Source organism: Staurois parvus, unplaced genomic scaffold (genome assembly GCF_062004578.1).
Source record: "Staurois parvus isolate SC_StPar_1 unplaced genomic scaffold, SC_StPar_1.0 ptg000217l, whole genome shotgun sequence".
Lineage (NCBI taxonomy): Eukaryota > Metazoa > Chordata > Amphibia > Anura > Ranidae > Staurois > Staurois parvus.
In genome coordinates, this window is record NW_028318013.1 from 954796 (window position 1) to 979864 (window position 25069).

General features: G+C 41.4%; 1 protein-coding gene across 2 annotated transcripts in view; it reads right to left on the minus strand.

The window, feature by feature from the left end:
- The window catches only part of MRTFB (myocardin related transcription factor B), a 261703-nt gene that overhangs the window by 172668 nt on the left and 63966 nt on the right, over positions 1 to 25069 (minus strand). For both annotated transcript variants that reach the window (XM_089679049.1, XM_089679047.1), the window contains exon 2: positions 24521 to 24725. In XM_089679049.1, coding sequence (XP_089535175.1) covers positions 24521 to 24668 — 148 coding nt within the window. In that variant the 5' untranslated portion in view covers positions 24669 to 24725. The remainder of the gene's footprint in view (positions 1 to 24520; positions 24726 to 25069) is intronic.

The window sequence follows — 25069 nt, forward strand, 5'->3', positions numbered from 1 at the left end:
TCTGCAGAAGAGGAAACATAAGGAAAGAGGATGTGCTGCATTTTACTATCTTAAACAGGGCTGCACACCTGGCTGTAAATAGTTGCCTTAGGCATTTCTTTAACAAGAATCAGACTTCTGCAACATTTTCAAGATGCTACACTGTTTGGGGACTGCCTCAAATTGATTCTCTATCGCTATTTACATTTCTCTATCAAAGACTTGAACTTGGTTTTAGCGACTGAAGCACAATTTAATAGTATAGAAAATATCACGAGGGAAAAAGTGTACTTTTCCTGCTACTATGTGGTTTTTGCATTTACTGTGGCTTTTGCTGAATCATAAACATCCAGTGTTTCTGCTTGCTAGTAAAAATAAGAATTTCCTATGGCTACTGCAATGAAAGTTTTCATTTGAAGAAAAATACAGAACTTGCTAAAACTGCGTAAATGTATTAATTCCAGGAAACTATTTAAACCTCAACAGTCGTATACTATCATCAAAGCCTTTGCCATGTTTAAGCACCATAGTGATCCTCTCTCTGGCTAGTGGGTCTTTGTGGAATACATGTACTACCTACATAGATGGAAACAGCAAGATCGCTCAGCTGCACCTCGTGGCAGCTCGGTATACCCTAGATTACCATACTCACCAGCAGCCTCATTCTAATTGGGGAGTCTCTGTCTCCAAAATGACCACTTGCATCACCAAAACAAACAATGCTCATCAAACTCCCTCTAGTGCTTGACATGTGTCACTAAAGTCTGTGCTGTTTTCCATAATTACAAGAGGAGGCATGTGTAAATTGTAACTAAACCCAAACACAACACTCACCTGGTGACTCTGCCAGGAACAGATTTCCTATCCCAGTGAAACAATGGTCACTTGCTATAATGCATCTATGAAGGAGCAGCATCATCACCCTAGGATAGGAGGTGATTTAGGACTACAAAACACCTTCAACTCTCCATATCTCATAGTGGGAAGGTGTTCTGATGCTCATGGAGAGAGATGAGAACAATGTTCAGGTATAACTAAAGGCAAAACTATTTTTTTTGTTTTGGACAGAGTGGAGGGATTAGAACACCTGCTAGGTTCCTGTTGCGTCTGTGCCCAGGTTAGGAAGATTCACCCTCTCTACTCATACTATTTACGATTATCATCAAAAGTGAACATAAAGAAATATCCAAATTTGGGGTTGCACCAGAACTGTAATAGAGAGGAAATTTTCCAATCAGAACACCAATTCTGGTGACAACCATAGATTCACTAAATTTAGAGGAATTTCTTCTCACTTCCTGTTTTGGTTATAGGACAGTAAAGGAAGTCTTCCCAATGGGACACAGATGGCAAAAAAAAAAAAAAAACCAACGGGTTATAACCATTCATTACTCTATCCAAAATTAGATAATTAAAGTAGGACCAAAGGCAAAACAGGTTTGTTTTTCATTTTGTATGTCATAAGGGAGGGTTATAACCCGTCAGGTTTTTTTCCACCGTCTTTGTTGAGATTTGACATTCTGTCTCATACCCAAAGCAGAAAGTGAGAGGAAATCCCTCCAAAGTGAAGGAAATCTCTGGTAATCACTAAGGTCAACAGAACTAGAGTTATCAGACGATTTTCTCTTTAGTCCTGTTCTGTTACCACTCAAAATGGTGGGTTTCCCCTCACTTTCACTGATAACAGTCACCAGGACAAATACAGAGGATGAATCTCCCTAATGGGGACAGATCAGGTTAACCCCTTTACAACCGCCTAACACATATGTGTGGCAGAAAAAGGTTGGGCTGTAGCGCCTGCACACCGCATGTATGCATCACTGGACAGCCAGGGTTTCTGTGCGAAGAACATGCTCACTGTGCACTCCCAACATAGAGACCAAGCTGGAAAAAAAACAGCTCTCGGACCCCCCTAATGATTAGTAGCTGGCAGGACTGGTTCCCGATCATGTGACCGTGTGACAGCCAGCCACAGTGGTCATGTGATCGAACGATCTTTCCCACCCTGCGGCATTCAGAACTTCTTAAAGGGATGCTGGGGTAGGCAGAGAAGGGTTAAAAAAGATTATCCGGTTTACATACTTACCACACATTCTACATACATTACAACAGATGCATTCAAGCAAAGAATCCAATTCAAATAAACTTACCAGCAGGAAGAGATTTTTTTTCTATGCCCACCTTACACTTTCACATCTTCATACAGATTATTTCCAACCATTTATTGCCATTCTTTTTATATGTTCCCACTACAATAGAGTAATTGTGCAACTTGCTTTTACCCTTGAATGGGCAAATCAGCCCTATTCCAATATGATGCCAATTTGTACAAGCAGGTGCTCACAGAACTAATAGGGCTCCATAGCGAGCTTTTGATGGGGGATCGCCCCTCAAATTATCACAGTCATGTGGCACCAGCCCTGAGATAATGCATATTGTATCTTCTACCGTAACAAATTTTGTTTTCAATTCCCTCTTAGATTGGTGGCCAGTAGTACAAAGAATGTTCTGTTGCATTGATGGATAGTGTGAACAAAAATGCACCTTTACATAGGTGGTCAGTTGAAGGAACAATGCCCCTGTACATGGGTGGTCAATGGGATGAAGAATACTTACTTACAGCAGTGGCCAATAGAAGGAAGAATGCCCTCTTTAAATGGGTGAATAGTTGGTGGTCAGTACAACTCTGTGGGCTGAACAAGAGAGATCAATAGATTCCTCCATTTATGCTAAACAACATGATGGAGGAATCTTCCCTGCCAGCTATAGTATTTTGACAATCACTGTTCCCATGGCTGTCAGAATATCCGACAGTGACTGCTTGTGATTGGCTGCAGTCACTGTTGCTCAGAATTTTTCATCCCGCTCCTTCTATTTCACATTAAAGTTTGTCAAGTCGGGTTGAGCAGAATAGGACACCCACGGCGCAAACTGGCTGAAATCTCAACTGTGTATGGCCAGCATTACATGTCTGATCAGCAAATGGGAAAATGCTCCCTTTCATGTATTGTCAGTAGGAAGAGGAGTGCCCCTTTATGTGGATGGTCAATAGAAGGAAAAACTCCCCCTTACATGAGTAATCAGTAGAAGGGAGGTTGCTCCGCTTGCATAGGTGGTCAGTAGAAGCAAGAATGCCCCTTTATATTGGTTGTCAGTAGAGAAAGGAATGACGCCTAATGTTGATGGTTTGTAGAAAGAATGCCCCTTTATGTGTGTAATCAGTACAAACAAAAATGCCCCTTTATGTGGTTGGTCAATAGAAGGGAGAATGCTGCTGTACCTGGGTATTAACAAGTAGTAAGTAGGCTGGCAGAACAAAATCTTCAATAACAGGATTACTATGGAGAGCAGAGTAAAGATCCACATGGATCCGCTCATCACTTCCTCGCTGGCAGGATTAAGGAAAAGTGATTTCCTGCAGTATTCCATCTGTAACAGAGCAGTGAGGGAGCAACACATTGAGCTTGGCGAGTATTTCCTCTGATCCACAAAGTGATCCTATCCCTTGGGGTAGTTGCAAATAAACAGTATTGTTAGTGTGACCTGGTCCTAAAATACATACATACACACACTAAACACCATTATACAGTAAACACATACAGTATGTACACGAAACACCCACAAAGCACACCCACACACACCCACATACATACATACTAACATACGTAGGAAACGCACACCTACCTGAGCTCTCACGTCTTCTTGTAGCAGCTGGCTGACTCTGCTATTGCTTGTCTGGCCATTATCTTAATTTCTTATCATAGTAAATAAACATATTACACAAAATGCAATGATTTTCTCTTTGGCTGTGAGAACATTAAAGGAATATATAATTTCAATTACACCATCTCTGAAGGTGAAAGTTTAACCAGCTATGCCTGCAAAATAAAGGGGGTTTAAACCAGTTGGGCAGCAAGCCAATACACTGGCACATTAACCCTGGACATACCTGCTTAAAGCAGCAATAAACCCAAAACTGTAACACATTGCTGCTTTCCAATCATTAGATGTGGTGGCTGCATTAGTCTTCTCTTTTTTTAGGCTTTTCCCCCTCTGTTTTTACCTGGTGATCTGCTCAGTAACACACCTCCTGTATTAGAGTGCCTCCTCTCAAGATGAAGGCACACAGAGGCACAGCAGACAGCAGTATTGTCAGTCTGGGGGAAGGAGCGTGTTAGCTGGACTGTTCCTTTTCGGATAAAGGTTCTATATGTATAGATGAAAACTGATCATTATAAGCACCCCTGGAAGTGGTAAATGGTTAGTCTCAACACAGCTACATTTGCAGGAAAGCTTATTCTGTTACAAAAAAAAAAAACAGACTTGCTGGCCAGAACACCAGGTGAAAATAAAGGAATGAAAGCCTAAAAAAGAAAACTAATGCAGTCATCGCATCCAAAACCTGGTAAGCTGCAATATAATAAATGTTTGCTTTTGGATTTAATACCACTTTAAGCACATGTAGATGTTCTATTTTAATTCACACATTCACCAGATCATCCTCCTACATTAGTCAACCCCACCTACACAGGCATCCTCTATATTATATAAATAGGGGAAGGCAAATCTGGCTGGTATACAATGTATATTATCGAACTGGGGGCAGGCTACAACTCCTAGCATAAACTGTATACACTCTATATTTTATACTGGGAGACATCAACTCAAAATGACTGGTACACATTATACATTGATGGACTACAAGTTTTCAACATGGCCTGTACAAAATGTATTTGACTAGGGCTGAAAGCCTCAGCATAACCAGTGTACAGAGTATACTATGTGACTGTTGGATTACAACATGGTCTGTAAACACAATACTGTATAAGACTGGGGAACTACAAGTTCAAGCATAGGTACACTGTATTTTTCTTATCACCATTTCCTCGGACTTACAGTAACCCATTCCTAGTCATCAACTCGCACTATCTAGAAAGGACGGCCACATTACATGCACATACTCCCCCATCCCGCTGTTCACATCCTGCACCCCTCTTGATTGGTAACCAACTGCATAAAATCACAGAATTCATTAAGTAAAAAACATTTTATTTTTAATAAATGTATTCAGTACATGCACACAAACCCATTTTATAACCTAAACACAATTCACAGCTAAGCGGAGTTCATTTGGTATGTAACAAACATTGCTGACACAATTAAATTAGAATTAAAGGCATTTTTTTTTCATTTTGGATAGAGTGAGGTTTAAAACCTCTGTCAGTTTTACTTTTACCATTTGAATCCCATTGGGGAGATTTCCCTTCACTTCCTGTCCCATAGTCAAAACAGGAAGAGAGAGGAAGTTCCTCCAAAATCAGCGATTCCCTGGTTGTCACTGGAACTAGTGTCCCCATTGGAGGATTTTCCCCTCTATTACTGTTCTGGGGACAACCCAAAATTTGGGCCTTTTACTTTTGGTAATGAAGGTAAACAGGACAAATAGGGTGAATCTCAAAAGGGGCACAGACGTCAATACCATTTATCAGGTGTTCTAATCCCTCTGCACTCTAGCCAAAACGAAAAAAATAAAATACCTTTAGTTATTACTTTAAATGTAACAAGTGTATCTATTTATGTATCTTAACATAAAATAACAAATATTTTGGGTACTCTTGTTTTTATTACAATACAAAAGACAAAAAGATCTTTTCCATTGCAAATAGAAATTGGGCATCTGTATTCTATGTTTTAATAAGTCCACCACCACTTACAATAATAAATCCCATTCACAGTGCCCTCTATTCTATAAGGGCTCTTATACACTGGTGACCTGGGAGTGGGGGGGGGGGGGGGGCGTAAAAACAGGCAACTGAGCTCCAGTTTAAAGGCAATTTTAACTCGGGCTACAGAGTTTGACCGGTTTGCTAGGATTTGTGGTACGGTCCCGCAGGTAAAACTGCCATTTGGGAAATTAAAAAAAAAAAGTATAAGGGAAAAAAAAAAACAACAGGTGTCAGGAAACCGCAGTAGCTTCTCCTGAACACCTGCCACCTATACTGTCCTCTAAAATCTCTGAAAATCCACTGCACATCACTTTTCGGAGGGCATTAAGCATTACTGCCTGTCTGAAAGAACTCTTGCATAGTAAGGCAGGTTTACAAGTGTTGTAAATGGTTACAAAGTTAACAGAATAGTCTAGTCTGGACTGAATGTTTCCTTTTGAACAGAAAGAAAAGGAATATTTAAGACAGGGAATTTACAGGCGATAATGAGCTACTGCTAGCACTTTCCACAGAAAAAAAAACTATTTCACCCTGTGATAACACAGAACACTCCTTTCACAATTCCTCCGAATAGCTCTTGAAAACATTAGCCTATGGTCCACTGTAGAGGTCACAGTCCCTGGAGAGAACAGAATTTTGGCCTTAATGGATTTTCACATGCTTTCCAGTTTCAAAATTGTTTCTTTTCGACACTGACTGATGCAGAGAGAATGTGAAGGCTGTGGGAACTGGCAGTACCAGCCACAAGCCATACATCATGGGAAATTCAGTGCCCCAGATCCCCTGCTAGATAAGAATTAGAATAGTGAAGACGATTTCTAAGCATCATCATTTTATACAATGTAACATTAAGTTTTGTGTGGGCCTAAGCTTGTTTTGCTAATTAAGTTACCAGATGCAAGAGCTGTAAGCAGATCTGTAAACCATATTACACGCACGCAACAGACATGTTTATGAACATGTAAAGTAAGTTTCTTCTCCGTAAACTACTGCCAGATTTGTGATGGATCCTCAGCTGCACCTCAGACTATAGCACAGCTTAGTAGTATCTAAACTATGAGGGCTCATTTACATCTGTGCACAAAATGCAGCACCAAGGCAGCCCAGTTATAACGTACATACAAAATAATTAGCAATGCAAAGCACCACAACACACAGCAGTGTGTTAACATTGTGCTGGACTGCAACTCAAATGCGTTGGGGTGCCATACACAATCAATGCACCAACTAACATTATTAGAATTCAGAAAAAAGTTGAAGAATCCAGAAAAATCCCGTTCAAGTAGAATGACTCCAGCAGGGGCGGACTGACAACTCATGGGGCCCCCGGGCAATAGGGGATCATGGGGCCCCTGTGTCCTTGCCCAAACTCAAAAAAGCCTATGAAAAAGGTACCAGGGGCATCTCATGGGCCCCCTACTGACCCCGGGCCCTCAGGCAGTGCCCGAGTTTCCAAATGGCCAATCTGCCCCTGGACTCCAGCAAACATTTGCCTGGAGAAAAAAAAATTGTAGTCTTTAATAAAAAGTACTGTAACTTTTTTTGTTGAGCTGACCACACACATTGCATCTTAGTGTACAATTTCTTCTTTAGCCTGCTTTTAAATCTATAATTTTGTAAACTGTGCAAATTTGTGCCGCACATATCAGTGTTTTCACGTCATAAGCATATGGCAGCCCATTCATTTGAATGGGCTGCACTACCTCACCCTGCACATTACATACTCCTGACCTTGGCACTCTTCGCATTACACATCCCTAATCGCCTACACTTTGTTGTTACAAACTATTGCACTTTATGCACTTTATTGTACATTACATACTTTACAACAACGTGTTCACTGTCTTAGCAGGTGCTGGTTGCCAAGCAGTGCCCGACTATGGAAAAAGAAGCTCTTGTAGGCTCAAAGTGTTAGTGATTTTTCCCTTAATGCGGAACTTGAGCACCACAAACCCAAAACACTGTTTAATTCATTTTAAATATTCAAAAGCAAACTCCCCATCCATCCATGTCTTCATGCTTTATTTTGCTGAGAAATCACTTTTAAAAACACACCCTAGCATTTCTGGTCATGGCCATCTTGATTATGGGCAGAAGATTCAAGCAGAATTTACTTCCTGGAATCCATCTGCCCTTTAGTTCAAGCGTACAGACAGTAGGGTGTGCTTAGCTGAGAAAACCCATCTTTTCCTGAAGATTCCTTAGATGTGTGACATGATTTGCCTAGGCATGGACACCAGGAAGTAACTGAAGAAATGTAAAAAGAACGAAAACTCCAAATACTTTCCTATGTACTAATGCTAGCAGCATAAGTACTAAAATAGTCAGTGTTGCCTGAGAGGATGAAGTTCTGTTTCAAATTCTTTTTCCTTTTATATTTTGTGTGCAGAAAAGCATTTGTAATGGGAGCACTTTATTTTTCAAAAATGATTGTGCTTCGGAGTATACATGTCTGTTAAACTCTCACTTGTGGCACAATAAAGCATATTTTATGAGTACAAGGATTGTGGCATACGTGTGCTCTACATACAATATAAAAAGCCTAGGTTTCATTCAACCATGGCACTTAAACCCTTTTTTTATTACTACTCTCTTTGGTGTGCCCAAAGGTTCCCCATGTCTTGTTTTCCTGCAATTCATAGGTGAAAACGGACAAAAGACCAAACAATTAAGGCAGATATAAAAGACTCCAAAAATACAGCTACGAATTAATACATTGAATAGACAAAAGTGCAATGCATTTGGCATGTAAAAGGGTTTCCTAATTTACATTATATCTATGTATTTAGACATTTGCTTGGAGTTCAGCTTTAAGAGCAGTTTCCAAGTTACTAAACTAATCCTAGATAATAACAAAATCATGTGTGTCTGAGTCATAAGACATAATTTTTTCACTGTAAAATGCTGTTTAATTTCAATAAATCCTGACTTCAAGCATTCTGTTCTAAGCAATGCCAGATGATAATCATAGTGGATGGGTACTGATATAACAGAACAACTTGGCCATTGAGCAAAATGAAAAGGGTAACTAATTTAAAGAGTACCTGCGTGAAATTCACTAACTTCAACTGTACACAGGGCTAGGGATGTGACCGAGGGTAAGGATACTATTATGGCTAGGGTTTACTTCATAAGGCAAATCGCAATAGGCAAAAAAAAAAAAAAAAATGTTTTGACTTATCTGTAAATCCCATACCTTGAAATACAGTACAGGACACAGGCGGGGTATTTATAAACCCAGAGTTAGACTGCTACTTTCAGGTGATTGGACAATGCCAAACCTTTTTGAGAGGGCACTTTGGGCATACCCCTATAACACTACCCCACACCATGACTCAGTTTGTAAGAAAAAGCAATGCAGAATAACACAGGAACAGAGGGGAGGATGGTCTGTGTTCTGTACTGTACTCCAAGATATGGAATTAAAGCTCCAGTATACACAGTTTTTTTTTGTTCAAACAGTAGGTTGAACAATAAAAAAAGAAACATGACAGATTCCCCTATCCACGTGAACCATGTGGATGTGGGAATTTCTACTGCTGCACTACTGTATTGTGAAATTCATCTGGTTCCTGCTGAACAGGGTATGTGTATATCCCAGTTTATAGGCAAGTCAAAATTCCTTTTATCTTAATCATACAGTATAGGACACAGGCTGAATATTCATAGGCCCTGGGATGTTCCCAAGCAATGAATGTGTGGAGTCCTCAACAAAAAAGGCAAACAGAACCGTGCCAACAGGCCCAACAAACCGGACAAGGGACCCAATACAGAGTGCTGCTAAAAGAATCTTGCAGATGAGAGCTACATCTGCAGAGGCCTGGACATCAACCTGGTAGAACTTGGAGAATTGTAAGAACTGAAGACCAGGTGGCAATTCTCAGCCTTACAAAGCTGAGAAATAGATACGAAGTTGGAATGCCCAGAAACCTCAACAAGCTGGTGGAGTGAGCATGTTCTGGAGGTACACTATTCTTTAGGTCATAAGCTCTTACAATAAGTTGTCTTATCCATCTAGCAATAGTGGACTTGTAAGCAGGGTGTCCCTTTCGATACCATCTTGTCAGGACAAAAAGAGTTTGATCCTGGATACAGGCTGCGGCTACTAGCCTCTGACAGTGATGACTACCTCTAAACAATGGAAAGCAATTTCAATATGATACTAAGGAGCAGGGAGGATGGACAATGTCTTCATTAAGGGAGCAGGCTGATATTACTGAAGGTAGAATGGAGGGTCATGGGTGTAGGACCACTTAGGCTATGTGATTTATTAGGACAGAGCCGATAACTTTGAAAGACTTCTGACAGACATAAAAGCTGCCAAGATGGCCACTTTGAGGGAGCGATCACTTTAGGGGAATTCACTGTTGGGTTCAAAGGCTGGTTCCTGCAGGACAGGGTGCAATAATTGGGATCTGTTGGACACCTTGAATGAAGATTTTAAGTTGAAGTGAGGCCAAAGGTTTTTGGAATAGAAAGAACAATGCCGAAACTGGTTCCGTAAGCGTACTGGAGCAAAATTTTCAAGTCCCAATTGCAGGAAAGCCAGAATGCAAGGTACCGAGGAGTCTCTGGGGTTGAAATGCCTGTGTTCACACAGGCAAAAAAGGATTTGAATGTACAGCAGTAGATCTTTCTCAAAGTGGCTTTTCTGGCTTTCAGTAATATGGGTTGACAGGCAGATACTGTATATCCATGTCCTTCAAGACCTGGGTTTCAATAGCCATGCTGTTAAAGCGAAAGCAGAATAAAGAAGGGGGCCTTGAGAAAGCAGGCCGGGCATGTTTGGAGTTGGCCAGGGATTGCCTGTCAAGAGTATGTGTCTGGGCCAGATTGGTGCAATGAGGATTACCAATTTCACCTTTTCCTATTTTTTGCATTGAAATCGAGCAAGAATCCGCACTGGCGGAAAGGCATGTATTAACTTGAGTCCATGGAATCCTCAGAGCATCTGGCGTAGAGTTTGCAGTTCCATTTTGTACACCCTTTGAAACTACCGATTGGACCCAGGGGAATGCAAACTGTAACAGGCATCCCTCACTCTGAGGTGTGAAGGTGATACCTCAATGTGAAGGAAGTTTGGGGGTCAACTTGGTGGGTTTTGTGTTCCAAATCTTGTGCCAAAATGAAAGGCTGCATTTTGGCTTTGAAGTTGAGAACAGTGGGTTCTCTTTATTTTGAGAAGGTAGAAGCTCCTGAAGAGGGGGGTTTTGGAGCCCTCCACTGTGGAAGGAGGACCTTTGCTCATGTGACATCCTTTATTAGGTGCCTCACCAAAGAGCTAAAAAAAAAAAAAAAAAACACAAGCAACCTGACTCATCAGCCAAGCCAATGCATAGATGGGCCGGCCAGAAAGGAACAAATGTTGTGCTTGACCCTGTAGTTAAATTTATTCCAAACTTGTGCTCTGCCCGCAGAGGCTACAAGGTAACAAGGTCACTACAATAGCCCCCTCCACAGCAGCATATACTCACCCTTCCGTCACTTCCCCACTGATCTTTTAAGCCACCAGGAGTAATTAATGAAAGAAAGAAAAAAAAAAAAAAAGACACTTCCATATATGCAGGAGAATGTGATTTACTCCATTTCCTCTCACAAGACAGCGCTGGTTCTTAGCGACTGATCTTAATCAGTTGCATGGGGATGAAAAGACAGCCCTGTGTAAGCTCTAACATAGGACATACTTTGCGCTTGGCAGCTGAATGCTGCAGTTAGGGAGAGAAAAGAATATAAGTATGTGCTGATTTCAAGGGCTGCATTAAGGTGAATGTGTTGCTTTGCCCTGCATGTGTACTTTAAGGCATTCACTGGTTTTTATCAGCATATTTCTGCCATTAATGCACATGTAAAAAGGTGTTCGTATGAATCTATATTAGAAAACAAGGCTTGCTAAAGCCATTGCTTTCCCCATACACAGTTGTGCTTCTATGTAATTTGCAGATTCTTCATGTATCCTAGTATGGACTACTAATGCAGTGCATTACATTCAATGCGGGGGCTGTGACTGCACATCACCCCTCCTTGCTGGATGAGCAGGCAAGGCAGGCACTGGAGGATTGAATACATCCAAGTGACTGTGGGAAAACCTGGCAAGTATCAGAACGATGTCTCTAAAAATGGAGCAGATGATAATTTTTGCTAATTTAAAGCTCTGGTAAATTGGTAAAATCCCATTCTCCCTTAGCGCTCATCTGTACCTTTCATTTGCTGTAAGCAGATTAAGTATTTGCTCATTTACTAAGAGAACACCACAGTCATTCATTGTTATGTAATTTTCCATATTTTGACACTTAGATTAAATTAGGAAATACATAGCAAATGTAGCTATGCATTGGGACTTTTAACAATATCATCTATATAATGCTTTCTCATTTAGCAGTAACACAATGAGCATTCAAATGCCAATAAATATGTAATTTGATCAAGTTGCCACTGAAAAACAAAACAATTTTATCACAGTAAGGCATTTATGTTCTGTTCATATAGTATCCAGATCCTTCCTTTTTTTCCCCAAGTTCAGTATGAAGAATCTTACTGGTAGACAAAAGCAGGAAAATGGGCAGCACAGTGGCTAAATGGTTAGCACTTCCGCCTGGCAGTACTAGGGTCGTTGGTTCGAATCCCAACCACGGCACCACCTGCCTGGAGTTTGCATGTTCTCCCTGTGCCTGCGTGGGTTTCCTCCGGGTACTCCGGTTTCCTCCCACACTCCAAAGACATGCTGCTAGGTTAATTGGATCCGGTCTAAATTGGCCCTAGTATGTGTATGTATGAATGTAAGTTAGGGACCTTAGATTATACGCCCCTTGAGGGTTAGGGACTGATGTGAATGTACAATATATATGTAAAGCGCTGCGTAAATTGACGGCGCTATATAAGTACCTGAAATAAATAGTAAGTCCATTTATTTTGCTAGAGAGCATAATTACATTGTATAAAATATAATTTTAAGATTCTGTCAAATGACATTAAGGCCCCACTCCTGGATCAAATTCAATGAATACCACACATTCACTCTAATTGTATACAGGATGTGCACATGTACCATGTTTTTAGTTCCCAAAAACAAATTTGTTATAAGCTTAAATCTGTTTTTCAATTAAAGTGTGCAAGTAGCAAAATAACTTAATGTTTGGGTACCATAAAGTATGCTACTTCTTCTGGAACTCTGGAATTGTTTGTCCTTGTTCTGGGATCCACGTAAGATGTGGCTCTCAAAAAGTATGATCTTTCCATACATGTGGTTCAAATATTTGACACTAGTAAGTTGCTCACTTATTTAAAACTGATATAAATGACACTGTCTTTCTAAGTTATTGTGAAGTTGTTAAAGAGGACCTGAAAAGGTTTGTCCAAAAAAGGCAGGCAGAGGGCAAAAGACTGGTCACTTGCACTGCTTATGATATTCTTGCAGCTGATCATTCGCTAGCTGACTTAAACTGGTAAACTGGACATAGATAAGTAGTTCTTTTTCATTCAGCCAGAGGGCTGAACCAAAAGAAAGAAAAAAGGGAAACAGATTCTCCATTTCTCCATCCACACAAGTGAAGTGGATGGAAGAATAGCCCACAGCTAGGACATTGTATTCTGACAGCAAGGTCCTGCGCTTTCAGAGCACTTTGATCAGTGGCTGCAGCACTGACTGATGAAAGTTTTCCAACTTTCCCATTTGACAGAAGTTGATCTACCAACTGTAAGGAAATTCCTGTGAGACGGCTGGCTAACAGAAATGTGCATGAGCACAGCAATCTCTGCAGAATAGTGACCAGACGTACGCATGCGCACAGAAATGCGCACACATACAGTGAATATTGGCGTCAGACGGACTATTTAAAGGATGCTTCTACCTGTGCTTAGCGCTGACTGGTCTTCAGCTGTTTCCCTGTGTCCTGCTGTATTCTTGTATGATCCCCTTGTTGCTGACCCGGCTTGTTCCTTACCTGACTTTGGATTCTGCTCCTGCCTTGTTGCTAGTTCCTGTTCCCAGCTCTGTTCTGGACTTCAGCTTGGTCATGATTTGGTACCTCACTGTCCACCCGTTGATGACCTTGGCTATTCCTGTAACCTTGCTCCTGTCTCCGGTTCCAGCTTCCTGTCCTGCTCGAGTGCCTGCCTGGCTGTCTACTATACCATCTCTGCTCACCACAAACTCTTCCTGCTTCAAGTCGGCTGAGAGATTTGACACGTCACTTATCCTGAACCTGTTGTGCAAGCAGAGTGCCCTTTAAACCCAGGTGGGATTTTGAAATATCGTGATTGTGATTCACAGTCTCTTCAGGACTCCAACTGCAAGCACTTCAGGCAACACCTGCTGGTGCTCTTGTTCCCCTGGTCATTTGGCACCCTCTGTTCACTTCCAGCGGGGTCAGGGCTAGTGACACAAGTGAGGCCGACCTTGTCATTTCATTCTCCTATCAGGTATGTGACAACAACTGACTTCTGTTGGAATTCAAAATTTAGACAGTTCCTTCTGAACCAGCTGAATTTCAATTTGTCAATGACAAGCTTTACAAAACCTTGTTCTGCAGTGTAACTGTATGGAGACAACCATCACGGTAGCAACAGAGTTTTTGCTTTTTCACATCAAAAGCTCCATCAAGAACAGTGACCAACACAATAGGTACATCACCAAATTTAACTCCAAATATCATGAGACTAGCAATCAGAAGCAGAGTGGCTTGGATCTCATACTGCAGATAAAGGGCTTTGCACACTTATATACCAGGAAGTACACCGGATGGGCAGAGGACTGGTCATAAAAAGCAAGGATGGCTAGGACAACAGTCAGGAACAGAAGTCTGAGATCCAGTGAGCTGAATAGGTTTACATGATGAAGTCACAGTGTATGTCATGTTTCTATGGTTACCTGAAATATTCATAATGTCAGTGTGCTTGATGCATAACGATTATTAAGGTCATAGCGGGGATTTTTCTAAACAAGCTAAGAATGAGATACTTTCACATTATCCAGCATGTTTGGGAAAAATAATAAAGAGATTGAGATGGTCCTGTTTTGTGAAGATGTCAAACTTGTAGTTACCGTCCACATACTTCCTGTCACTGGTTTAGCAGGCCTGTCCTGATTTCTGTAGAAATGAAAGAAGGGTTTTGTTTTTGAGATGATTTATGATGGGCTTGGGAAGCTTACCATTTTAAAACAGAACTTCACTCAAAAGTGAAGTCCCGCTGGATCACTCCCCTCCCCCCAGCCTATAATGGAATCACAGGTTTTTGGCGGAGAAGGGGGGAACAAATGCCACTTTTTATCAGCACTCATTCCCACTTCTGCAATCCTCACCTAGGGAAAGATTACATCCCTGGCCTCACCTCCTCTCCTCCCACAGCCTCCTAGGACATGTCGCATATCCCGAGGGGGCTGCAAGACCATTCACAGAGTACCACGCAAGCTCACACATGTGCAATGGAGAGCCAGCTGCGGTTGCTCAGGAGGCCACAGACAGTTCCATTATCCAAGATGGTGGTGCCAAGGACCCACAGCAGTAAGAGCAACCAGCTGAAGAAAGACAGCGCTGGACTCCAGGTAATGGCAAGTATTCTATTTTTAAAAGTCAGCAGCAACAGTATTTGCATCTGCTGTCTCAGAAAAAAAGTTCCTCTTTAAGAAGTGGATTGGTATGATTTGGGTTTCTACAAAGAAAAATATGAAGCAAGGTTCACCCCTTGATGTAAAGCAAAAAATCCCACTAACATAAAAGACAGTTATATCCTCATTTGGAAAAATGATAGTCATGGTCTTCTGTAAAAAATACTTCCAGTTTATTACGAGTTTACAATGACATACTGCCACAAGGGACACATGCAAAATTACCAGTGTTAAGTACAATAAATTGCATCTTAAAATCCCTAGTCATCCTGTAACAGCCAATGAAAAACTGTTTCTATTCTATTTCTATGGTCATTCACAAAAACATAAACTCCCTTAAATTGTGGAATTCACAAAATTCCATTTGGCTGAGATTAGTCAGTACTGAAAACATTTTTCAATCTACCTGCTCTCCAAGTATTAAAACCGTCACATAAGAATCCTGGATTATTTTCGAAGTTCTCACAGAATTGCTTTCCAGCTCATAAAAAAAAAAAAAAAAAAATCAACTTTTGGCTTTCATCATTCAATGGCAACTTTGCACTTCAGACACGACAAACCTCGATGAGCCACATTTTATATCTGCATCCATTATTGATTTCAAAACGCTTCTGTTCCCTTATAGGTGCTGTACATCTCTTTACATTAGTCACCCAAAAAGGTACCAAAAGGAGGCAGTGGATATGTGTTTTAATCACCTGCCTAGGTCCAAATCACTCTGCCCCACCCACTTGCTAAACATGCAAGCAGGTACTTAAGCCCCATACACACGATCAGAAAATTGTACGAAAAATGCTGCTTTCAAAGCGATCGTACAATAATCTGATCATTAGTACACAGCAATAGTCCGAAATTACTCTTACAGACAAGCATGACAATTTTTGTTTTACGTTACCAGATCGTATGATTTTTGTTTAACCAGTAGAGTTTTCGTCCGAAAATACAATACAAATACATTACATCACTTCCAAATTTTTATTCTGTCGTACAAGAATTTCAAAACATAACGATCATTTGTCCAATATTCTCAACGTGTATATAGGGCTTTACTGAGCCCAACAGCCTTCCACGTGTGATGAGGCTAAAAATTGTAATGAGCTCAGCATACACAAGTTCATAGTAAAGAATTTGCTTTTATATTTGTTCTGCTTTCCTACAGCATTTTTCGGCCCCCTTATTTACAACAGGCTATCAAACAACAGTGGCATAGAAATTGGCCGGTAGGTTTTCTCAATATTTTACAAAGTCAATTGCCCACATTTACATGGATTTTACCCAAAAAAAACGTTATCTCTGACAACTATTAGGTTCCATGCACACTGGGCGTTTTAATAATGCTGGTAATGTTAGCTGTGTAAAGTCACGTTAAAACCGTGAGTTTCTCAGCTTTTTCTTTTTAGTGTTTTTGCATTAACGTTTAGCCGCTTTTGTTTTGCATTTTTTTGCATATTTTTTTGCTCAAACAAAAAATGTCCAAAAATGCCGGTTTGCCATGATTTACCGCATTTTTCAGTGTTTTTACAGCTAAAAAACTCCTCTAGAAACCCACTAGTTCTGTTTTTTTTCCAGTCAAAAAACGCCCCTGCCAAAAAACGTTGATTAGAGTCTATGTGTGCATGGACACATTTACTGGCTGTAGACAACGAAAACGTCAAAAGCCAAAAACAACAGCTGTAAAAACATCCAGTGTGCATGAGGACTTAAGCTGTAATCACTGGGATTTCCTCCACTGCTATGCTTAAAGTGAATATATCATCAGAAAATGGGGGCTACCACTGCTAGCTTCCATCTTAACATGATAGTTGCCTGGCTGTTTCTGAATTCAGGAGCTTTTAGTATAATATATATATATTTCTTAATTATGTCATGTAAACTCTAACTAGATGGTATTTAGGGGTTGATTTACTAAAGGCAAATATAATGTGCACTGCAAGTGCAGTTGCTCCAGAGCTTAGTAAATGAGGTAAAGCTTCACTTTGCAAAGAATACCCAATCACAGGAAGGGAAAATAAAAACAAAATTTTTGCTTGCACATGATCGGCTTATAGAAATCAGCAGAGCTTCTCCTCATTTCAGAGCTGTCCCTCAGATCTAGAGCAACTGCACCTGCAGTGCAAAGTATATTTACCTTTAGTAAATCAACCCCTTAGTTTGCTGAAGTATCAAAATCAACCGCTATGTTTATTTGTTTTTCAAACTGCCATTTTTTTCTTCTAGATATGGAATTTACAAGTATGTCAAAATTCCTCTTTAATAGGAGTACAGTATAGGACCCAGGAATCAATCCATAGACACTGGCAAAAGCTTCATTGGGTCCAACCCCCAAAATTCCCCTCTCCAACTCCACGAGACTCCAGTTTTGTTAGAAAGTAATAAAGAGACCACAGAGGAGACAGTGGAGGGACCTGTCTCCTCTGTTGTACTCCATGATACAGAATGTACAGGTACAGTGATGAGGAAGAACCCTGTGTAGTAGAAGTCACAAGGAATGGAAGGTGTTGAGAGATACAAAAAAGGGTGTGTAAGGTCGGCCAGGATCTGCAGGATTCCAAATGAAATTCCAGACGTACGGCCAGGTTAAGGTATTTATAAAACGAGGGACAAATTTGGAACTCATGATAAAGGTCTTTTATTAGTCCACTAGGCGGAGCAGTTTTTCCAAGGATTTAGAATCAGGAGAAACATCTTGTGCCCAAATGGGGACCAAATGTAAGGAAAGAATGTGCTGACATAGGGATATCCAGGTGGAAAGAAGTTTAGGGAATTGCCTATTCAGGCTGTCATGAATCAATAAGCTACAAAGGATGGTTGTGTTTGGTAGACAAGTGCCAAAAGCTGCTGTGTTTCATAGGTTCAAAGGAAGGGGAACCACTCAAAAAGCTCCAGAAACTGGGAGATTTAAACTGTTTTTGATTCAATTCTGCACTAAGCCGTACTAAAGTCAGGACAAAAGGAGGGGAGATTAAACAGTATTTTTTGGAAACAGCAATTGGTGAAATTCAGCCGTAGATAGGATAGGAAAAATCACGTGTTGAAGCTCAGGACAAGAACTGAGGCTTAGGCCAGGGAGGTCATAACCTGGCAGAAGAGGGTATTCAGGTTCCAGGTTGAGAAAGCAACTTCCTTGAGTAGATTAGAAATGGTCACCCAAAAGAAATTAATTGCCCCTGTGCTGTTTTCAGCATCAGGCATAGCCTTTAGAACAGGGCTCCTCAAACTTTTTAAACGGGGCCAGTTCACTCTCCCTCAGCCCGTTGGAGGGCCGAACTATAGTTTTTTAAAAAAAAAAAAAAAAACTATGAACAAATGCGAACACAGTATAGGAGATGATCAGAGACTGCCGACATACAACGGCGGCGGGAATACTGGGCTGGCCGCTCCATAAGACGCACAGACCATTTCCCCCCCAAGTGTGTCTTATGAAGCGAAATAGTGCCCCATCATTGGTGTCAGTGGGAGGAATAGTGCCCCATCATCGGTGTCAGTGGGAAGAATCGTGCCCCATCATTAGTGTCAGTGGGAGGAATAGTGCCCCATCACTGGTGTCAGTGGGAGGAATAGTGCCCCATCATTGGTGTCAGTGGGAAGAATCGTGCCCCATCATTAGTGTCAGTGGGAGGAATAGTGCCCCATCATTGGTGTCAGTGGGAAGAATCGTGCCCCATCATTAGTGTCAGTGGAAGGAATAGTGCCCCATCATTAGTGTCAGTGGGAGGAATAGTGCCCCATCATTGGTTTCAGAGGGAAGAAACGTGCCCCATCATTGGTGTCAGTGGGAAGAAACGTGCCCCATCATTGGTGTCATTGGGAGGAATAGTGCCCCATCATTGGTGTCAGTGGGAAGAATCGTGCCTCATCATTGGTGTCAGTGAGAGGAATAGTACCCCATCATTGGTGTCAGTTCGCGGAATAGTGCCCCATCATTAGTGTCAGTGGGGGGAGGAATAGTGCCCCATCATTGGTGTCAGTGGGGGGAGGAATAGTGCCCCAACGTTGGTGTCAGTGGGGGAAGGGGATAGTGTCCCAACATTGGTGTCAGTGGGAGGAATAGTGTCCCATCATTGGTGTCAGTGGGAAGAATAGTGCCCCATCATTGGTGTCAGTGGGAAGAATAGTGCCCCATCTTTGGTGTCAGTGGGAGGAATAGTACATCATTGGTGTCAGTGGGGGGGAATAGTGCCCCATCATTGGTGTCAGTGGGAGGAATAGTGTCCCATCATTGGTGTCAGTGGGAAGAATAGTGCCCCATCTTTGGTGTCAGTGGGAGGAATAGTACGTCATTGTGTCAGTGGAGGGGAATAGTGCCCCGTCAATAGTGTCAGTGGGATAGTGTCTCAACATTGGTGTCAGTGGGAGGAATAGTGTTCCATCGTTGGTGTCAGTGGGAGGAATAGTGTTCCATCGTTGGTGTCAGTGGGAGGAATAGTGTTCCATCGTTGGTGTCAGTGGGAGGAATAGTGTTCCATCGTTGGTGTCAGTGGGAGGAATAGTGTTCCATCGTTGGTGTCAGTGGGGGAGATAGTGTCCCATCATTGGTGTCAGTGGGGGGGATAGTGTCCCATCGTTGGTGTCAGTGAGGGAAGGAATAGTGTTCCATCGTTGGTGTCAGTGGGGGGTGGAATAGTGTTCCATCGTTGGTGTCAGTGGGGGGTGGAATAGTGCCCCATCGTTGGTGTCAGTGGGGGGTGGAATAGTGCCCCATCGTTGGTGTCAGTGGGGGGGAGGAATAGTGCCCCATCATTGGAGTCAGGGGGGGGAGGAATAGTGCCCCATCATTGGAGTCAGTGGGGGGAGGAATAGTGCCCCATCGTTGGTGTCAGTGGGAGGAGGAATAGTGCCCCATCGTTGGTGTCAGTGGGGGGGAGGAATAGTGTCCCATCATTGGTGTCAGTGGAGGAATAGTGCCCCATCATTGGTGTCAGTGGGGGGGGAGGAATAGTGCCCCATCACTGGTGTCAGTGGGAGGAATAATGCCCCATCACTGGTGTCAGTGGGAGGAATAATGCCCCATCATTAGTATCAGTGACACCAATGATGGGGCACTATTCCTCCCACTGACACCAATGACACGTAACTTGCTGACCCCTGCTCCAGCATGGTGCTGCTGCAGCCAGCATACCTGGTTGCAGCAGCACCATCAGCACGGCACACTTACCTGTCAGCTGTCCTTCTTCACTCCGGCCTCTCTCTCACTCGATGTTCGCGGGGCCGCCTGGCTCCGCCTCCTCGCAGGTGATTGGCCGCCTGTGTGCCTTTCCTGAGCTACAGTTCTGGCGCCCAATCACCGGTGAGAAGGCAGAGCTGAGCGGCAGGAGTGAGGGAGTGGCCGGAGTGAATGAAGGAGCAGCGCTTCCTGGACTGGATCATCGTGGGACTGGGACCGGAGCCAGGTAAGGTACAGCAGCCCCCTGCCCGCCCCTGTACTTAGTGTCCCTTCCTGTCCCGCCTCCTAAATGGCCTCGGCGGGCCGCATGTGGCCCACGGACCGTAGTTTGAGGACCCCTGCTTTAGAACATATGAGCAGTGTTTATAGGCCTATAGCCACAAGCTCTGAGGGATCCCACTGGTTATCCCAGGAGTTGAGAACTAAACCAATAATCTAGCAGAAATTATTCCATGGAAGTATGGAAGACATTTATGTCAGTAATAAAAGATTTACAAGGAAAAGTGGATAGGAGGGACATTACCTACAAATCATACTCAGTGGAGGGGAAGAATTTTTCTGGCATCAGAGATATTGACACAGATGTACAGGAGTCTAACTGCAGATTACATCAATGGTCTCCAAACTGTGATTAGTGGGCCTGATGTAGCCCTTTGTTAGCCTTCATCTGGCCCTAGGGGCATTATTATTGCTCTTAATGTAACCAACAGCGGGGCATAATTCCTGCCACTGACACCAAAGATGGGGCACTATTTATCCCAATGATGCCAACAATTTGGTACAATTTCTCTCACTAATACCAATTTAATGGCATTATTCTTCCCATTATACCAATGAAGGAATGCTATTCCTCCTCCTATGGATTACAGTAATTTATTTACTACCACTGACCACCAAGCCTGAAGCATTGCGCATTCCCACTGAATGCAGGACCTTTTCTACCCCCACTGGAATCAAGCCCCCCCCCCCCTAAAATCTGAAGGACAGTAAACTGGCATTTTGTTTAAAAAGTTTGGAGACCCCTGGAATAGACAAATGGCTGTGTGAGGGTGCACCTCATGGAAGCCTGACTAACAAAATAATCAAATGGCGGTATATAAGCCATTAAGGACAGGATGTGATAGCAAAGAAACCCATTTTTTTTTACTTTTTTTAGTTTGTTTTATCAACACATTTATGTGTTGGCTATCACATTGTTTAACATTTGATATACATTGGAGTACTGTAAATGCACGTGTGCTACACTAAACACAAAGTCAGTTTATGATACACTATTTTATACCATTGCTGATTGATACAATTTATTGTCATATTGTGGTGCATGTGTGAGAACTACATCACTACATAAGTTGCATATATGTTATATTTAACACACAATTTGCTCACTATATTTTAATATATCTTTTATCGTAGGATTTTATTATCTGTGACTTACAATATTTTTTTGAGATTTAGTGCTGCCTTTTAGGTAGCTTGTTTAATTTTATATTGTTTACTGGAACATATGGCAAGCTGCTCTTGATGGATTTAAGTTGTAAGCACGGTCTCTTTTTAATTTTTCTTTGCTTATAAAGTATTTGATGTGCTAGTTTATTTAAATCTGCCAGTACATCTAACACCCCCAGATTAACCATGCTGCTGTCCAATGGTGTCCCCTATGCTCCCTCATCCAGAGTGGGGGAACTCTAATACAAGTGATGTGTCACTTGCTAGATCACAAGGTTAAAACAAAGAGAAAAACCCTAAAAAAAAAACCCCAAAAAAAACAAATACAGCCACCCAATGTAAAGATTGGTAAGATACAAGATATTACATTTTAGGTTTTGGGTTTAATATTGCTTTAAGTCATCATGATGTCAGGGGTGGGTATTTTTCGCTGTATGTTCATTTATGTACAGTATATATGCAAGCTTTATTGTATTACAAGTTGTCACTATGTTGTCTTTAGAAAGAGATCCTGAAATGGCCCAAAAACATTGGCCTGTTTTAATAGGTGGTATAGCGCTAATAAATAAGTGTATATGTTTGCAACATGGTGCTGGTGACATCTCATCATTCTACTGTGGTTTGCATGGCACTGTCACTTTGAGCATCCAACTGTTACTAATGTCGAAACGGCAAGGAGTGTTGTCCCCATCATTTGATTTATCAGACAGACATGAGATATTATTTCAAGTCAAGTCTTTTTTACAGATGGTAAACAATGTGTACACATGCAATACACGCCTGCATTGTGATCAACATATAAACTAAACAAATCCATGAAATCAACCCTGACTGAACCAACAAACCAGCAAGACGTCATGGCCTGTAATTTATCATGGATGCAAAACAAAAATATGAGAAATAAACCTTGCTGGTTGCCTTGATCATAGAAAATTTCCTGCCAACTCAACAAATGCGACCTTTGACATGTGAAAAAAAACAAAGCATTAGAACACTATCAATGTGAGATTACATTAAAGTTTTAGTGTTAGTCATCCTTGTAATTGGTACGTTGCTGTGTTCCATCCCAGCTGTTCTTCCGCACACATTCCACGCAGAAGCACAATGACAGGATACGAGTTGCTACAATGTTGGGAAACTTGCAGAACAAACCATGATTAGGGGGAAAAAACTGCATAGCTGCCAGTCATTACATCTAAAATTAAACTATCATACATAATATAGCAGCCTGCATATCGGTCCTCTACAAGTAAATCACGCCTCCCCGGACAAAGGCTTTTCTTCTCAGGCTGTGGCTGATTTTTATTAAAAAAACAAACTGGGAGACTTGGAATATATTTAGCAAATATGAAATACGGCTTAATTCACACAGCCGTAAGAAAACGCATAAACAAGTGTTTTTTCATTACGGATCTGAATGCAGCTGCATTGTTCTCAATGAAGCCATTCACAGAGGTGCGTAAACATGAACTGCTTTCAGATTCGTAACACAGAATCCAAAAATGTGTGTCCAAGAACTTGCTCTTTATGCGCTTCCCCTTTTGGGTGGAGCTATGCTTTAAAGAAGACAACTTACTTCAACTTCAAAGTGATATTTACAGATTTCACAAATTTATGTGCAGACACCTATGGTGTGTACGATTAGCCCAACGTGTCATTTTCAATAAGTTATCTCATATATAAAGTGCATCCTCTATGAATGAACACAAGAAAACATTTTCACAATTTACACAAAATCCTGATGAGAATTTCCACTTATGAATCATTTATAGATGTGGCCCAATTTCTTCAGCTAGTCAGCATTTAGAACAGTTCCATACAATCTAGGATGTACTGGGACTAGAAGACTCCTTTTCACACTTATGCGGTGTGATCTGACCACACTATAGGTGTAGCGAGGGTTAGCTGTGCTTTCCTACAGGGTTCTATGTCCCATAGGTTGGGCACACTTGCTAAAAGCACATCAAAAGTCCTGCATGTAGGACTTTTGCTGTGCTTTCAGACAGCGCACCAAAAAAGCAGTGCATAGTAGAAATCTATGGGAAAGCGCACATAATCCCCACCAGACCCTCAGGTATGCTCTGCTACTCCTTCAGTGCACTGCATAAGTGTGAAAGAGACCTAAATATGCAGAGGCAAACAGTGCAACAATCAAACAGCTACAAACCTGTTTTGGGCAGATTCTTTTTTGTTTAGGTGGGAAATATACCATTCATGTACAAACCTTCTATCGATTTATTATCAAGTAAAAACAAGCAAATGGTTGAGAAACAGACGTCTATAGCGTATATTGAAATCCAGTGAGCATGGATTTAAATGAAGTAAAGCTAAGCAAATATATATATATATATATATATATATATATATATATATATATATATATATATAAATAAGTGGAATATTACTTGAATATTAAAATCTTCAAAACAATGCTTCACGTAATCAAGGTATATTATTTACTTGTACTTGTCTAAAAGCACATCAAATGTAGAATAATAGATTTCAAAGGTAATAAAAACATTGCAAGACCTTTGTAAAGTAGCTCTACAAAATGTAAGATTTCAAGAAATTTGGAAACTTTTTGGTAGCCAAAGTCCTTACCATTTTTCCGTTCTTTAAGAGGGGGCAATTGCTGCACTGATTGCAATGAAAGCTCCTGAAAATCATGGGCAACTGCTTCACTTTGAGGACTGGGAGCAAGGTGGAGAGAAGATACCGCTTCCTCATCTTGAGTCATTTGATGGTCCATAGTGGTGCAAGAGGATGAAGGAACTGAATGATCTTACTTTGCTTTTTCAATACAAGACTGTAGAAAGGAAATCACATATATCAAAATTAGATAAAGAGCTAATGACAATCAAAACATTCTATCATAAGAAGGTCATACAGAGCATTGTAATACTATTTCTTTTTCTTCCAGCACTGTGAATGTTTAATGGGTGTGTTCAATAAAGACACGAAAAGTTGAACCGGCAGAGATTCAAACCATCTATGGCCAGCTTGCATGTTTTTTTTGTTCAGTCCACTCAGTACTAACTGTATGATGTTAGTACAGCGATCACCCCACTGAGCTATTGTATGGGACCAACCACCTGCAAGAACACACCAGTTAGCACTTGCAGACATTGGCTGAGAGCAGGGTGGATAAAA